This window comes from Melanerpes formicivorus, unplaced genomic scaffold, assembly GCF_026170545.1.
Source record: "Melanerpes formicivorus ecotype bairdi unplaced genomic scaffold, bMelFor1.0.p_v2 SCAF_60, whole genome shotgun sequence".
Taxonomy (NCBI): domain Eukaryota; kingdom Metazoa; phylum Chordata; class Aves; order Piciformes; family Picidae; genus Melanerpes; species Melanerpes formicivorus.
In genome coordinates, this window is record NW_027142412.1 from 3,492,738 (window position 1) to 3,509,420 (window position 16,683).

The 16,683-nt window shown below is 58.6% G+C and overlaps 1 protein-coding gene across 1 annotated transcript; it reads left to right on the forward strand.

Moving 5' to 3' along the window:
* Positions 1-937: 937 nt before the first annotated feature.
* On the forward strand, positions 938-16,665 carry SMARCB1 (SWI/SNF related, matrix associated, actin dependent regulator of chromatin, subfamily b, member 1). Its single transcript, XM_068161885.1, has 10 exons — positions 938-1,115; positions 4,146-4,257; positions 5,486-5,515; positions 6,752-6,881; positions 7,454-7,591; positions 8,265-8,392; positions 9,204-9,370; positions 10,173-10,363; positions 13,383-13,514; positions 14,202-16,665. Exons 1-10 carry the CDS (start codon positions 1,023-1,025, stop codon positions 14,239-14,241), a joined length of 1,161 nt encoding a protein of 386 aa, XP_068017986.1. The 5' UTR covers positions 938-1,022; the 3' UTR covers positions 14,242-16,665.
* Positions 16,666-16,683: the final 18 nt, after the last annotated feature.

Below are 16,683 nucleotides of genomic sequence, written 5' to 3' on the forward strand. Positions count from 1 at the left end.
TGAGGCACCAAGAAAGCTCTTTCCTACGCGACCCCCCCCCGCTAAAGGGCTGCTCCTGGGGCACCAAGAAAGCTCTTTCCTACGCGACCCCCCCCGCTCCAGAGCTGCTCCTGGGGCACCAAGAAAGCTCTTTCCTAAGCGATCCCCCCCGCTCCAGAGCTGCTCCTGGGGCACCAAGAAAGCTCTTTCCTACGCGACCCCCCACCCGCTCCAGAGCTGCTCCTGGGGCACCAAGAAAGCTCTTTCCTACGCGACCCCCCCCCGCTCCAGAGCTGCTCCTGGGGCACCAAGAAAGCTCTTTCCTAAGCGATCCCCCCCGCTCCAGAGCTGCTCCTGGGGCACCAAGAAAGCTCTTTCCTAAGCGATCCCCCCCGCTCCAGAGCTGCTCCTGGGGCACCAAGAAAGCTCTTTCCTAAGCGATCCCCCCCGCTCCAGAGCTGCTCCTGGGGCACCAAGAAAGCTCTTTCCTACGCGACCCCCCCCGCTAAAGGGCTGCTCCCGGGGCACCAAGAAAGCTCTTTCCTACGCGACCCCCCCCCGCTCCAGAGCTGCTCCTGAGGCACCAAGAAAGCTCTTTCCTACGCGACCCCCCCCCCCCCCGCTCCAGGGCTGCTCCCGGGGCACCAAGAAAGCTCTTTCCTAAGCGACTCTCCCCCCGCTCCAGAGCTGCTCCTGGGGTACCAAGAAAGCTCTCTCCTACGCGACCCCCCCAGCTCCAGGGCTGCTCCTGGGGCACCAAGAAAGCTCTTTCCTAAGCGATCCCCCCCCGCTAAAGGGCTGCTCCCGGGGCACCAAGAAATCTCTTTCCTACGCGACCCCCTCCCGCTCCAGGGCTGCTCCCGGGGCGCGCTGCTCCTCCCGCGGGCGCCGGGCGGGGGCGCTGCGGCGCATGCGCGGAGCAGGGCCTGGAGTAGGCCGCGGCGCCGCCCGTGCTCGCTCCGCTCCCCGCCGCCGCCGCCGGAGCCTGAGGCCCCGCTCGGGACGCTGCTGAGCCCTGCCGCCGCCCCTCGCCCGCCGCCACCATGATGATGATGGCGCTGAGCAAGACCTTCGGGCAGAAGCCCGTCAAGTTCCAGCTGGAGGAGGACGGCGAGTTCTACATGATCGGCTCCGAGGTGCGGCCCGGCGAGCGGCGGCCCCGGGGAGCGGGGAGCGGCTCCGGGGCAGGCGGAGGGGCGCCGGGAGGGGCCGGGAGAGCTGCGGGGCGCCGGGATTGGGGTGGGGAAGGGGAGCAGGGGAGCTGTGTGTGTGGGGTGTGTGTGTGAGGGGTTGCGGCCTTCCACCCCCCGCGGCTCTGCCCTGCCCTGCTCCTGCGGGCGCTGCCGGGGGGCGGCGGGGCTCGGCTCGGGGGCTGGGCGCTGAGCGCCGCCCGGGTGTCCCAGCCCTGCCCGGGTGTCACAGTCCCTCCGGCATCCCCAGCCCTGCCCGGGTGTCACAGTCCCTCCGGCATCCCCAGCCCTGCCCGGGTGTCCCAGCCCTGCCCGGCATCCCCAGCCCCGCCGGCATCCCCAGCCCCGCCGGCATCCCCAGCCCTGCCCGGCATCCCCAGCCCTGCCCGGCATCCCCAGCCCTGCCCGGCATCCCCAGCCCTGCCGGCATCCCCAGCCCCGCCGGCATCCCCAGCCCCGCCGGCATCCCCAGCCCTGCCCGGCATCCCCAGCCCTGCCGGCATCCCCAGCCCCGCCGGCATCCCCAGCCCTGCCCGGCATCCCCAGCCCTGCCCGGCATCCCCAGCCCTGCCCGGCATCCCCAGCCCTGCCCGGCATCCCCAGCCCTGCCCGGCATCCCCAGCCCTGCCCGGCATCCCCAGCCCTGCCGGCATCCCCAGCCCCGCCGGCATCCCCAGCCCCGCCGGCATCCCCAGCCCTGCCCGGCATCCCCAGCCCTGCCGGCATCCCCAGCCCCGCCGGCATCCCCAGCCCTGCCCGGCATCCCCAGCCCTGCCCGGCATCCCCAGCCCTGCCCGGCATCCCCAGCCCTGCCCGGCATCCCCAGCCCTGCCCGGGTGTCCCAGCCCTGCCCGGCATCCCCAGCCCTGCCGGCATCCCCAGCCCCGCCGGCATCCCCAGCCCTGCCCGGCATCCCCAGCCCTGCCCGGCATCCCCAGCCCTGCCCGGCATCCCCAGCCCTGCCCGGCATCCCCAGCCCCATTGGCATCCCCAGCCCTGCCGGCATCCCCAGCCCCGCCGGCATCCCCAGCCCTGCCGGCCAGCCCCGGCCCCGCCGGCAGCAGCGCTCCCAGATGCGCTGGAGATGGCACACGAGGCCGGACCGGCAGCCTGAGCCCCCCCGGTTCCAGGCCCGGCCTGGAGCAGTTCCTGTAGCCCCTCGGCCCCGAGAGGTTAGGTTGTTTCAGGAGTGGGCAGGCGCTGAAGCCCGCAGCTAGGGGTTCCGTGTGCAGCGCCCGCACGGGAAGCAGCCAGCGCAGCTTCTTGGGCCGCCGGCGAGCGCCGGGGCTGCAGCGTTCCAGCAGCGGGGCTGTGCGGGGAGCCTGCGCTGCCGCCCTGGGCAGCAGCCCCTTGCAGCCAGAAGCGTTGGTGCTCGGTGCCAGGGCGATGCTCGCAGTGGCAAGCTGGAAGAAAAGCCTTGATGCCGCTAAGGAAAGGCTCAGCACGTTGAGCTGCCAGTTGTCTAGGTTGAGCAGGGGCTAAAGGCTCCCTCTCATGTGAAAGGTAAAGCCTGGAGGAAGATCTGTGAAGTGTGGTCTGCTCCTTGGTGAGATTACCGCACTAGGCACAGGGGAAAAGGATTGCTTTTCTCATCTGCTGTTAGCTTCTGTCTGTTGAGTGCTCTAGAGCAAAAGGTGGGATTAAAAAATAGTCATAGAATTGTCAGGGTTGGAAGGGACCCCAAGGATCATCCAGCTGCAACCCCCTGCCATGGGCAGGGACACCTCACACCACAGCAGGTTGCTCACAGCCACCTCCAGCCTGGCTGCAAACACCTCCAGGCAGGAGGCTGCCACCACCTCCCTGGAAAACACCTAAAAGGAGGTGTTGGGATCAAAATGAACCTTGTCAAACAAGGAGTGAAAGCCTCGTTGTGTGGCAGCCTGACAGTGCACTGCCAGTCTGGAAACACCCAAGAGAGTATTTTGGAGTCTAGAAACAGCTCTGTGGTTCAGCAAGTCCTGCTGTGGCTGTCAGCACAGCTGAGGACCTTGTGCCAGGGAGAGCAGAAGTGCTTTAGAGGTGCTGAGGGAATTTGAAAGGTGATTATTGGCAGTGATCACTTTTGACCTGTTCAGAGGATTTGAACCAAGATGCAAGGCTGTCAGCATTTGCTCTGTGTGAACCCAGTGTCTGAGCCTCTGTGCCACCCAAAGTGAAGTGGTAACTGGGACAGCTGGGTGTCCTCCTGGGCCCTGTGTGCTGGAACACAAGTTGAGAAAGCAGAGGTCAGACTGCTCCAAAACACAGGAAAATGAATGGATTCCCCCCCCCCCCCCATTAAGTGGGTTATTGTTAATCAATGGGGGATTTCTTTCCCCCCTAATTGGGCTACAGAAATCAGTGCTGATAGAAGTGATGGCTTCTGTGCTGCTGTGGAAGCTGTGGTGCTGTCTGACACCACACACAGTGCAGTCAGTCTGTCATGAAAGACAGCCGAGTAATCCTCTTGGGAGATTCCCCTTCACAGAGTGATAGGGGCTAGAGGGCAGCTCTGGAGATCTCCTCAGCCAGCCCCCCTGCCAGAGCAGGGATGGACTCCACCACCAGCTTGGGCAGCCCCTTCCCTTTCTTCCCCCCTCCAAAGGGAAGAAGTTCCTTATCATGTTTAGATGAAGCTTCCTGGCTTCCAGTTTGTGCCTGTCACTGGGCACCACTGAAAAAAGCCTGGCCCCATCCTCCTGACTCCCACCCTTTAAGTATTGACCAGCATTGATAAGAACTCCACAGCCTTTTCCAGCCCCAGGTCCCTCAGCTTCATGAAAGGTGTTCCAGAGCCCTGATCGGCTTCGCAGCCCTCCGCTGTTCCCTGGCCTTTGTGAACTTTCTGACTTACAAGGAGCTGAATTTGTTTCAGCTTCTACTGCAGCTCTTTGGAGCACTGCAGGAGGCCATGCTGGGGCACTGGGCCATGCTGGGGCACTGCAGGAGGCCATGCTGGAGCACTGGGCCATGTCTCTGCTTTTCTTCCTGTAGGTGGGGAACTACCTGCGTATGTTTCGGGGCTCCCTGTACAAGAGGTACCCCTCGCTCTGGCGGCGGCTGGCCACCGTGGAGGAGAGGAAGAAGATAGTGGCCTCTTCACATGGTGAGGAGATGAGTAATGCTGCTCTGATACTTTGCCTTCACAAATCAGCTCTGGTGATTCAGAAGCTCAGGCACCTCGAGGGATGTCAGGGGCTTGAAGGGACCTCCAGAGATCATAGAGTCCAAGGCCCCTGCCAGAGCAGGAGCAGAGACTCCAGCACAGGGCACACAGAACACAGCCAGATGGGGCTGGAGAGGCTCCAGAGCAGGAGACTCCACAACCTCTCTGGGCAGCCTGCTCCAGTGCTTTGTGACCCTCCCAGTGCAGAATTTCCTCCCCATGCTGAGCTGGAACCTCCTGGGCTGCAGTTTCCATCCCTTGCCCCTTGGCCTATGGCAGGGTGCAGCTGAGCAGAGCCTGTCCCTGTCCCCTCCCTCCTGCCCCCCAGCCCTCAGAGACTTAGAAGCATTCCTTAAATCCCCTCTCAGTCTTCTCTTCTCCAGATTAAGCACCCCCAGGGCTCTCAGCCTCTCCTCACAGGGCAGTGCTCCAGTCTCTCAATCATCCTGGTAGCCTCTGTTGGACTCTCTTGAGTCCCCTTTGAGCTGGGGAGCCCAGAGCTGGATGCAGTACTCCAGTTGAGGTCTCAGCAGGGCAGAGTAGAGGGGGAGGAGAGCCTCCCTGGATCTGCTGGACACACTCTGAATGCAGCCCAGGATCCCATTGGCCTTCTTGGCCACAAGATTTCCTCAGGGATGGAGCACTCTGCACCAGGTAACTCCTGGTTCAGCCTGGCAACAAACATCAGCTGAGACCCAAACATCCATCCTGGCTCTCCTGGGGTTGGCTGCATTCATCACAAAGCACAGGCCTCAGATCTGAGTCAATCCCACAGCCCAGGAGGGACTGTGACAGCCAGAGGAGGGTCAGCTTTGCCTCTCTCTTTGTCAGGCAGGCAGCAGTGTTGCAGGACGTTCCCTGTGTGCCTCTGCTTCACTTGGCTTCTCCCAGGGGCTGAGGGCTTCTGCCTGCCAGGCTGTGGTGTGGTGTGCTGCTCCTGGTGTGACTGCCACAGGGAGGAGGGAGAGTGCAGAGCTGCCTCAGCATGGTTTTTGGTGGGAGGCAAACAAGAAGCAGTCCTGGCAGGGTGACTTGTTGTACACTCTTTGGATTGGAAGCATAATGAAAACGAACAGTTCACTCTGGCCTGGATGGCTCCTGCCTGCCAGTATCCTGCTGACCTGTTGCTTTCTTCTCTTTTTCTTCCTCTTTGTTGTTCTCCCCACAGAAAACCAGCGATCCCACAGTCCCAGAAGATGTAAGTCTCATCTGCATGTTGTTCTGAGCTGTGCTGGAGGAGGGATCTCCACTGTGACCTTTGCTGCTGTTACAATATACACTAATGGCTGATCCCCTCCCTCTGATCTCTCTGTGTGGTTGCCCTAGTTGTGCAGCCTGATCACATGCTTAACTCCTCTTCCCCTCAGAGCCTTCCTTGGGGCTTTCAAGTGCAGATGGGCTGTGGAATTCAGCAAGAGCAGTCTGGAGGTTTCTCCTCCTGTCCCAAGCCTCATCAGCTTCTCTGTTGATCACTGGCTCTCTGTTTCCAGCCTTTGCAGTCCACTGAGGAATTGATGTGCTCTGGGCTGTGGAGAGGCTTTTGTGCATCACTTTGGCAGGTGTAGGTGTGCAGGGCTAGCCCCTGGAATTGCAAAGGGCAGGTCAGGGTGGGGAGGAATTGCTACCCTCTTTTACTGCCAAAGTGAAGCACCTCAGCTGGATTTAAGGGCCTCTTATTTTCCCCCTGAAGCTTTGTTTTTGTAGGGCTCACTTCCATCTTGACTCATTTCATCTGTTAGGAAATGACTGAGGTCTGTAAGTAAGTTGCAGCCTGCAAGGAGGTTCAGGTGCAGTGGTAGCAGCTGAGGGGAGCCCATGCAGTCCTGACCCTCCCTGTGCCAGTCCAAAGGGAAGCTGTTTGAGGGGAGTGTGGCCAGGGCAGCTGCAGCCTCCTGCAGATCTTTGGTCTCTCACTCTGCAGCCTCTCCAGGGTGCCATCTGCTTTTGTCTTTTGATTGGTATGCTCTGGGCTTTGTGGTGGGGATTGCCTTCCCCCTCTGCTCCCAGGAGAGTCAGGTTTGTGCTGCTGCTCAGATGGATGTCAGAGCCTGGTTGTGCTCCTTTAGAGCTGTGCACTGTGGCTGGGCTTCTGCTCACTCCAAGGAATCCAAGCCAGCAGCAGAGCATCCTGGTGTGGGAGGGAGTGTGGAGCCTTCTGGCAGCTGAGAGATGACAGTGGAAGGTTTTGTCACATCCAGTCCCCCCATGGGTACAAACTGCCAAGGTCAGAACCTTCCTCTGCAGTTCCAAAGTGTGTAGGAAGAGAAAGGAAGCCCAGAGGGCTTTGGGGGCACACTCTTGTATCATGTGGTAACCTATTGCAGTCCCTCCTGCAGGCAGCACCAGGGAGGGCTCTGCAGCATGCAGGCTGTCAGTGCTACATGGCTGTGTAGTGCTGCTCCATGCTGACTGCTGCCATCTCTCCTGCTACCAGACCATGGCTATACCACGCTAGCCACCAGCGTGACGCTGCTGAAGGCCTCTGAAGTGGAAGAGATCTTGGATGGGAATGATGAGAAGTACAAGGCAGTGTCTATCAGCACAGAACCTCCCACCTACCTCAGGTAAAGGGCACCTGTCAGGGCCAGGCTCAGAACAGAGCTGCTTGGAAGATGTCAGCTGGGGCAGGAAGCACAAACCCAGGCCGTGGTGCTGGGGGCTGCTCTCCCATCTCTGCTGCAGTTCTTGGCAGTGTAGGGCAAGTGAAGATTTCCAGAGCATAAGGGTTGGGTTACTGCCCACATGCAACAGGAAGAAAAGCAGAAGTGTTTGATGATGCAGCTCCTTTTGCAGTTGCTGCATTCCAGCTGTGGCAGATGTTTTCAGCACAGGCTCTCTCTGCACGTACTGCCTCTGGAGGCCTCATGGTGCTCAGCTGGCTTTTGTAAAGCCCAGACAGAAAATCCTAGTGGGAGCCTGGTATTTGTGGTGGTACTGCTGGGTTTGTACCTGGTGAGCAACTGTGAGCTGCAGACTGGGCTTGCCAGAGGCTGGTGTGGAGCAGGAGTTGGCAGTGGAGCAGTATTGCTGAGGGCTGCAGGAGCTCATGACAGGCCTGGAAGTGCAGAGTTAGACCATTCCTTTGGTAGCAGTGGTGCTCAGGGTCTGCAGTTTAACGTTCAGTCTCCTCCTCCAGAGAACAGAAGGCAAAGAGGAACAACCAGTGGGTGCCAACCCTGCCCAACAGCTCTCACCACCTGGACGCAGTGCCGTGCTCCACCACTATCAACAGGAACCGCATGGGCAGGGACAAGAAGAGGACATTCCCACTCTGGTAAGACAGCTTCCTGCTTGCAGAGAGTGGGAGCACTCACCAAAGTGCCACCCTGCCAGGGTGAGGCTGAGGAGTTAATGCAGTGTTGTGATTCACCTCTAAGTGATGAAGGACCTGCAGGTTTCCAGGTTGGAGGCTGTCAGTGAAGCTGTGGGGCTCGAGGCTCATCCTTGCAGCAGCCAGCCCATGGCGTGGAGAGGAGCTTTGCTCTTGGGAGGAAAATGGCTCAGTCTTTTCCTGAGGAGCTCCTTCCTTCTGCTGATTAGCTGAGCAGTTAGCATTGGAGGAGCCTGGGAGCTCTCTGTGAAGGACAGGCTGCCTCTCACTGACAGACTCCAGCACCTTTGATGTGATTCCTCCAGCAGGAAGCGCTGCTGTGGCTCAGGAGTAGCTTTTGTTGTCCATTAGAGAAGTTGAGGAAACCAAGAGAAATGTAAGCCTGGAAAAAATTCCTTGTTTTAATTGCAGGAATGTGTTACAGATGTGATGAAAGGTGCTAAACCCCTGTGCTGGTTGCCATATCCCCCCTAAGCTTGCACTGAGGAGGCTGTCTAAAGACTGGCTGGGGAGTCGGAGCGGAGGGCTTGCTTCCAACAGGCTTTGCTTTCCCTCTGGGGATGCCAGAAGTGTCATGTGCTAGCTGCATATACTGTGATGTTGCTCTTTGTTTTAGCTTTGATGACCATGACCCAGCAGTGATCCATGAGAATGCTTCCCAGCCAGAGGTTCTGGTTCCAATCAGGCTGGACATGGAAATCGATGGGCAGAAACTCAGGGATGCATTTACGTGGAACATGAATGGTATGTGGGGAGGAGGCTGTCCTGGGGCTGGAGAAGCAAAATTGTATCCATCACCAGACATGAAGGAGGGAGCAAGCATGACTGCCTGTGTCCTCACCCCCTACAGACAGAGCTTTGAAGCTCTCCCCCTTTGCACTCTGTTCAGCTGTCCTGTCTCATAGCTCTGCCACTTCCATGGCTCGCAGGCATCCCTGGCCACACCTTGAGAGAAGGATTTAACTGGCCTGCTCTCCTCACCCAGTTCCTCTGTTAGCTGAGAGACCCTAGTCACAGCACAGCTGATGTCTGTGGCTCCTTTATGTATCTGATCAGACCAGAGCTGTGTTGTCTGCTTGGAGTGAGTACAGGCAGCTGCAATTCCCCATGCCCTTGTGCACACCCTTACAACCCTGGCAGGGAGCACCCTCTGCAAGGCAGAGGTGCTGGGTTTGGGTAGAGTGAGTACAGGCAGCTGCAATTCCCCATGCCCTTGTGCACACCCTTACAACCCTGGCAGGGAGCACCCTCTGCAAGGCAAAGGTGCTGGGTTTGGGTACAGTGAGTACAGGCAGCTGCAATTCCCCATGTCCTTGTGCACACCCTTACAACCCTGGCAGGGAGCACCCTCTGCAAGGCAGAGGTGCTGGGTTTGGGTACAGTGAGTACAGGCAGCTGCCATTCCCTGTGTCCTTGTGCACACCCTTACAACCCTGGCAGGGAGCACCCTTGCAAGGCAGAGGTGCTGGGTTTGGGATTGCCTGTGGGATGAATGTTGTGTGTTCTTCAAGTGGCAGGCATTGATTCTTGGCTGTTCCTTCTTGTTCTGTGTCAGAAAAGCTAATGACCCCAGAAATGTTCTCTGAGATTCTTTGTGATGACCTGGATTTGAATCCCCTGACCTTTGTCCCTGCTATTGCCTCTGCCATCCGACAGCAGATCGAGTCCTACCCCACCGACAGCATCCTGGAGGATCAGTCAGACCAGAGAGTTATTATTAAGGTAATGCAGGGAGGCAGCAGAGCCAGGGGGGCACCACTTGGGTTTCTCTACTCATGGGAAGGGGTAAAGGGTACAAAGGCTTCCCATGGAGCAAAGGAGCTCTTAATTCCAGTCCTGCTTCCAGACTGCATTATTCTCCTTTGTGTTGAGAACAGAGCCAAGGTAGCAGATGATTAACCATTCATGTGGCAGCTCCTGAGGTGATTCAATAGCTCAGCTAAAGCATTGCCATCTTCCTTTGGAGGAACTCAGCCTTGGGAGCAAAGCTGAGTTGTCTTCATGCTGCTGGAATTAAGAGTTCAGTTAGGAGCTCTGCAGAAGCAGTGAGCTAGGAGCTGCTGCTCTGAGCCTTGGGAGCAAAGCTGAGTTGTCTTCTGCTACTGGAATTAAGAGTTCAGTTAGCTCTGCAGAAGCAGTGAGCTAGGAGCTGCTGCTCTGAGCCTTGGGAGCAAAGCTGAGTTGTCTTCTGCTACTGGAATTAAGAGTTCAGTTAGGAGCTCTGCAGAAGCAATGAGCTAGGAGCTGCTGCTCTGAGCCTTGGGAGCAAAGCTGAGTTGTCTTCTGCTGCTGGAATTAAGAGTTCAGTTAGGAGCTCTGCAGAAGCAGTGAGCTAGGAGCTGCTGCTCTGAGCCTTGGGAGCAAAGCTGAGTTGTCTTCTGCTACTGGAATTAAGAGTTCAGTTAGGAGCTCTGCAGAAGCAGTGAGCTAGGAGCTGCTGCTCTGCTGCTCTGCTCTGTTCAGCTGACCTTGACAGACTTGTGAGGGTGGAAATGAATGACCTTTTTCTTTCCCTTGTCTCCAGCTAAACATTCATGTAGGGAACATCTCCCTTGTAGACCAGTTTGAGTGGGACATGTCAGAGAAGGAGAACTCACCAGAGAAGTTTGCCTTGAAGCTGTGCTCAGAGCTCGGCCTGGGTGGGGAGTTTGTCACCACCATTGCCTACAGCATCCGGGGACAGCTGAGTTGGCACCAGAAGACATATGCCTTCAGGTACAGAACTGTCCTTCCAGGGTGGCTGGGGAGGGTCCCTGTGCTTCATTCACACCAGAGAGTCTTAGAACAGCTGAACTCACTTGGAATGGGTCCTTGTGGCTTGCAGCCCTTCTGTCCTCCCTGCAGCTTTTGTGCTCCTGGCCCCTTGTGCTTGCCTGCAGGCTGTCTTGCATGTCAGGAGCACATGGTGCAGAATGAAAGGCTCTTGTCATTAAGTCACTGGGCTCTTGCAATTAGCAGAGTACCTTGGGGTTCCCTCTTCTAGTGCAGGCTGATCAGGAGCCTCGGGTACGTCTTGGTTTCGTTGGGGCTGCCTGGTTTGTGCCAGCCCCTGTCCCAGGAGTTGGGGGTTTGAATTCAGACTGATTGAAGCTGCAGCTCTCTGCCTTGGCTGAGGGTAAAGCTGGCCTGATTCTAGGCCCTTCTCACAGCTGGGATGCAGCAGTGTCAGTCTGAGCAGACAGCTTTGTAGCTTGTCTGCTAGAGATGATGGTCTGCAGTTGTGCTGAGCGGCTGCTCTGATGTTATCCCCAGCCTGCTGCTCACTCTGCAGTCTCTGCTCTCCCTCCAGCTGTGCTCTGAGGTTTTGTGCCCTGGGGTCGTGGTGACAGCTTGAGGAAGTTGGAGAGTTCAGGCTGTGATGTATTTGCAGAGGTGAGGCAATGCTGCTGCTGACACCAGTTGTGCAGAGATCAGTGCAAGGCAGCAGAAGGAGCTGCCTGGGCAGCACAGGGAAACCTGCACCAGCCCTGTCCTGCCTTGGGGGAGGACAAGGAGTAGTTGGTGTAGGGGTGAGCAAGGAGGAGCTAGAGGCAGGTTTGTTTTCAGGCCACCCTGAGACTGGCCATATGGCAAGGGGGAGAAGGAACAGCTAGGAAGGGAACCCCAAGAGAACAAAGGAGCAGGGCCGTGAGCTGTTCAGGAAGCAGCAAACCTCTAATTCAAACCTTGCCTTGTGTCATGGCACAAATATGTCCTCCCCTTCCCTTTTCTTCTTCAAGCAGTGGAGCACTTTTGAAACTTCACAGTGATTGATGGTATTTGGGTTCTGTGGTTGGTTTAGTTCCTGAATTCCCAAACCACAGGAGGGGTGGCTGCTCCAAAGTCATCCCACTGATGTAAGGAGAGGGTCTGCTGTGGATGGAGCGAAGGAGCCTCAATATCTCAAGAGACTGGGGGGGGGTTAGGAAGTCATGTGCCTCTTAATCATCTGAGGGAGAGGTAAAGCTGTCTTTTGACTGATGCAAGCCAGGGAAGCTCTTTCAGCTGGCCTGCTCTGCAGAACAAGGCCAGCCTGGAAGCCCTTGGACAGGTAGCTGATGCAGTTCCAGGGGCTGCTGTGGCACAGCGCTTCCCACCGCGGTGCTGAGCGCCTCGGGTGGTGCACACAGCACTCCAGGCCTGACTGCTGGCCCAGGCTCTCTCCCACACCCAACCTCTGTGCCTGAGGGAGTCACCTTTTCCAGGAGAGACATTTGCTGGTGGCACTGCTGAGGCCTGGGGCCCAGCAGAGGAAGTGTCTTGCTGTGCTGGGAGCCCTGCAGCTGGCAGAGCATTTCAGTCACCCTGCCGGCAGCACCTTCACCTTCACCAGGAAACGACAGGGGGGAGGAGCTGTCTTGCCTTGGAGCACAAGAGCTGAGGGAAGGTTTCTCAGTGTCTCTCTGATCCCTTGCTGGAGGTGTGGTGCCTGAGCTGGCTGTGCCTGTGAGCTGTGTGCCAGACTTCCAACACCCATTTGATTCGAGCAGGTGCTCAGAGGTGAGCACAGGAAATGAGGTAGAGACCTCCGGCTGCCAAGGCAGAGAAGGCAGCTAAAGATCTAGCAGTTGGCCTGGAATGTGCAGCAGGCTGGGGCTGAGGTGAAGCTGTTCCTGGGTTTGAGTGTTGCTTAGTGGATGTCAGCAGTACTGGAAGGAGATTTGCCTAAAGCTCCCTCCCAGGATCAGATCCCAAAGGCTCTGGGCTGATCTTTCACTGCAGCACCACTCTGAAGAGCTGCTCTTGCAGGTGACAGAAGGCTGTGCTGCAGATGGTGTCTGTTCCCATGGCTGTGTTCCCTGCCAGGGGGGAGCTGGGGGCTGCCCAGGAGCCCTGCAGGGCCAGGTCCCCGGGGAGGGGGCCGGATGCCCCGCACCTGCCCTGGGCTGCCTGCAGCTCGGCCTGGGCCCTCGCTAGAGCTGGGAGCAAACATTTACATTCTGAGGCTCCTCGGTGTTTATGCCTGGCTTCCCCAGCCACTGTCAATATTTGGGAAGCTGCTCCTGGTCAGTTCCTGTTGACTTCTACTGGCAAGGGGCTAGGGAGGCAGCAAAGAGTTGTGTGTGTGATAATGCAGCTGGGGCAGGGCAGGGCAGGGCGAGGGGGCTCTGAGGAGCACATCTTCTGATCAGGGACACAGCCTGCTTGCAACAGCAGGTCCTAAGAGACTGCCCTTCCCCTGGCAGGGGGGAGGACAGTGCTTGCTTCACTCTTGGGCTCCCATCCCACCAGGCCCCCAGGAGCCCAGTGTTTGCCAGGGTAGAGCTGCCAGAGGGGTGCTGGGAGTCCAAGCTGGACTGAGAGCCCTGCTCCCAGTGCCTGCTCCCAGTGCCTGCTCCCAGTGCCTGCTCCCAGTGCCTGCTCCCAGTGCCTGCTCCCAGTGCCTGCTCAGCTGCTGCTCTGGGGGAAGTGCTCCCAGCCCTGGGAAGCTGCTCTGAGCCCTGCCTGTGCTTGCTGGGTTTGGAAGCTGTCAGCCAGTGGCCTCTGTGGGAGGGAGCTGCACCAGCTGCAGGGCCTGTCCCAAGCACCTCCCCAGGCTGGGAAGGGCAGATGCCCACAGCTGGGCTTGCCCTGACTTCAGGCTCCTCTAGCTGGTAACCTCCTGTGCTCCTGGACCCAGACTGAGTGGGGTTAAGAATGCTTAAGCCTGGAGCGCTGTAGGTGCTTCCCCCCTCGGCTGGGGAGGCTGAGGAGCGCTGAGTGGGTGCTGAGTGGGTGCTGAGTGGGTGCTGCTGTGTTGCCCCCTGCCCTGCAGCGAGAACCCTTTGCCGACGGTGGAGATCGCCATCCGCAACACGGGGGATGCCGACCAGTGGTGCCCCCTGCTGGAGACCCTCACAGATGCCGAGATGGAGAAGAAGATCAGAGACCAGGACAGGAACACAAGGTACTGCCAGCGGTTCGGATACTTCTGCTTCAGGCCTGTCTCTGAGACAGGAGTTAAAAGCTTGGCTGTTTGGCCTTCTCTGCTGAGAGCTGACTGGCAGGAGGCCAGCCCTGCACACCAGCACCTCATGGCTCTTTAGCTTCAGGGTGTTGAACTGTCAGCAGCTTGCCTCACATTTAGATCTCCACTTGAACCATCCTCTGCTTGAAGCAAAGTTGCCTGTGGGCTGTCTGCCTGGGCAGGGGCTTTGTCTCTAGAGGAAAGCATTCATCAGAGAATTGTCAGGGACCCCAAGGCTCAGCCAGTCCCAGCCCCTGCCATGGGCAGGGACACCTCACACCACAGCAGGTTGCTCACAGCCACCTCCAGCCTGGCTGCAAACACCTCCAGGCAGGAGGCTGCCACCACCTCCCTGGGCAGCCTGTGCCAGGCTCTCACCACCCTCCTGGCCAACAACTTCTTCCTCACAGCCAATCTCCAGCTCCCCACTCTAGTTCTGCTCCATCCCCCCGGTCCTGTCACTACCTGACATCCTAAGAAGTCCCTCCCCAGCTTTCCTGCAGCCCCCTGCAGGTCCTGGAAGGCCACCAGAAGGTCTGCTGGGAGCCTTCCCTTCTCCAGGAGCGAGAGGGCTGCCCTGAGGGAGGCCTCACAGGACTAACACCTTTCTCTCTCTCTCTCTCCTAGGCGCATGAGACGCTTGGCCAATACTGCTCCAGCCTGGTAAACCTCTCTGTGACACTGGTGCTCTTCCTACAGCCTTGCCCCTACTCCTCTCCCCACATGGATCTAGGATTGGCAGGGGTCTTTCTGTCCCTGAAAGGGGACACCCATTCCACTTGCCAAGAGTTCCCAGTCCTGCTGACTTCCTCCCCCCCTCCCCCTGACTGCCAGGCCTCGAGCAGGCTGCGTAGCAGCTGGAGCTGGCTGAGCCCCGGGGCAGCTGCTGGAGCCCTCAGGGGCCTGTGTGTGGGCAGTGTAAAGGTTCTTTTGTATAGGTGCAACCTGCACTCCTAGGCCAACTTTTTAAATAAAGAGGAATGCATTACTCAGGTGGAGGTCAGGGAGCCTGGCTCAGTACTCCTCCTCCCCCTGCTCTGTGCCCTCCTGCTGCCTGAGCTGTCCCAGGGGCTTTGGGGCAGAGTGCTGAATGCTCAAGGTCCACTCAGGTTTCCAGGAGCAGGCTGGAAACTGAGTGCTTCCCTTCAGCACCCCAAACCCTCTTGCTGCAGGGGAAAGGGGCAGTGAGGCTTACAACCAAGCAGCAACTGCCTGCAGGTCTGAGGGGCTGGCCTGTTAGCAGGGGCAGGGAGCCCAGGGGGTGTTGCTGGCTGGCTTGGCAAGGGTAGGGCAGGTGAACTGAAGCCATAAACCAAACTTCTCTGGCAGGCTGGTGTGTGAAGAGCACAGCTGCAAACCAACAAAGTCTCTGAGCTGCTGCAGCCAGCTGCAGCCTGCAGCCACTGTGACTGCAGCATCCCTTCAGTGAATGCTTTGCTGTGGGCAGTGGCAGCCCAGAGCAGTGTCTCTCACCTGCCCTTAGCCCTGCAGCCCTAGGAGCAATCTGTCCTTTCCCTGGGGAGTTTAAAACCCAAATCCATGGAAGTGAGATTAAACCAAATCAAGGCTGCCTTAAACAACCCCCCCCATTAATTAGGCTCTGCCTTGCTGGTGAGGCCCAGCAGCCCTCAGAGAGCTCCTACCCTCCCCTGTGCCAGAACTGAGGGGGGCTTGCCAGCAGGGCAGGCTTTGCTGGCAGCCTGACAGCTCTGTTCAGGTCTTTATCACAAAGCCAATAGGTTTTTGTGAGCCTTGCTGATCCACCCCCACTGCTAGCACAGTCAAAGAGAAAACCCAAACCCCTCTCTGGCCTTAATTTATCATCTTTAGAGTTGAGCAATAGCAGAGCCAGCTCTGATTGCCCAGGTGGGAGGGAACCCTTTCCAGATGGGAGGCTGCAGGAACCACAGACTTGCCCTGCAGCAGCAATGTTGCTGCAGTGTTCCCCTGGGCTGCTGGGGCAGAGTGGGGCCCTGGCCATTAGGCCTTGTTAGAGAGGCTGAAAGGTTGTTGTGGCAAGGCAGGGGCCTGGGGCTCCTGCATTGTAACCTCCCCTGTAGAAAACTTCCCCTCCTGGGCATAAGAGCTCCTGCCTGAGAAGGCTTCATACAAGCACAGAGCTGGCAGGGCTGGAAGGGACCCCAAGGCTCAGCCAGCTCCAAGCCCCTGCCCTGGGCAGGGACACCTCACACCACAGCAGGCTGCTCACAGCCACCTCCAGCCTGGCTGCAAACACCTCCAGGCAGGAGGCTTCCACCACCTCCCGGGGCAGCCTGTGCCAGGCTCTCACCACCCTCCTGGGGCACAACTTCTTCCTCACAGCCAATCTCAACCTCCCCACTTCTAGTTCTGCTCCATCCCCCCCAGTCCTGTCCCTCCCTGACACCCTCAGCAGTCCCTCCCCAGCTTTCCTGTGGCCCCCTTGGGGAGCTGTGAGTGTGAGGCTGCTCAGCCTTGGGTACTGCTGTGCATCTGTGCAGGTCTTCCCCAGAGGGCCCTGGAAGTGCAGCCAAGCCCTGGGGCAGCCAAGCAGCCTCCTCCCCTGAAGCTGCTGTGCAGTAAAAAAGAGAGGTTATCCTGGGAAGCCCCCAGGGCAGAGGGGAGGCTGTGGCTCAGTCTTGCTTTGCCACAAGGCTTGCAGACCACTACCTGGCTGCTGGTTGCTCCTCTCCCTGGTTGCAGTGGTGCTTTGCAAGCTCCTCTCCCTGGGCAGCCAGCCACCCTCCCCCAGAGGCAGGGCAGGCTCCCCCCAGGGCTGTGCTGCCTTGGCAAGAGTGATCTCAGTGCAGCAGGGCAGGGCTGAGCTTCCTGAGCTCCCTCCCCTGCAGCTGTTTCAGAGCTAAAGAACTCAGCAGGAGTGGAGTCCCAGCCAGCCTTTGGCAGCAGTGCCACTGCCAGGACCAAGTGTCCAGCTCTGACCCCTCTCCTAACCCAGGCATCTCTCTGTCCAACTAGACACTCCCCTACCCTTCTCCTGAGGGCAAGGACATCTTCCAGGGAGCCTGACCTGTGCTCTGGCCCTGGGGAAAAAGCACAGGCCAAGCAAGCAGCCTGAGAGCTGTGAGCCAAGTCCTGCTGAGCACTGCTGCATGGCTGCCTCTGCCCCAGG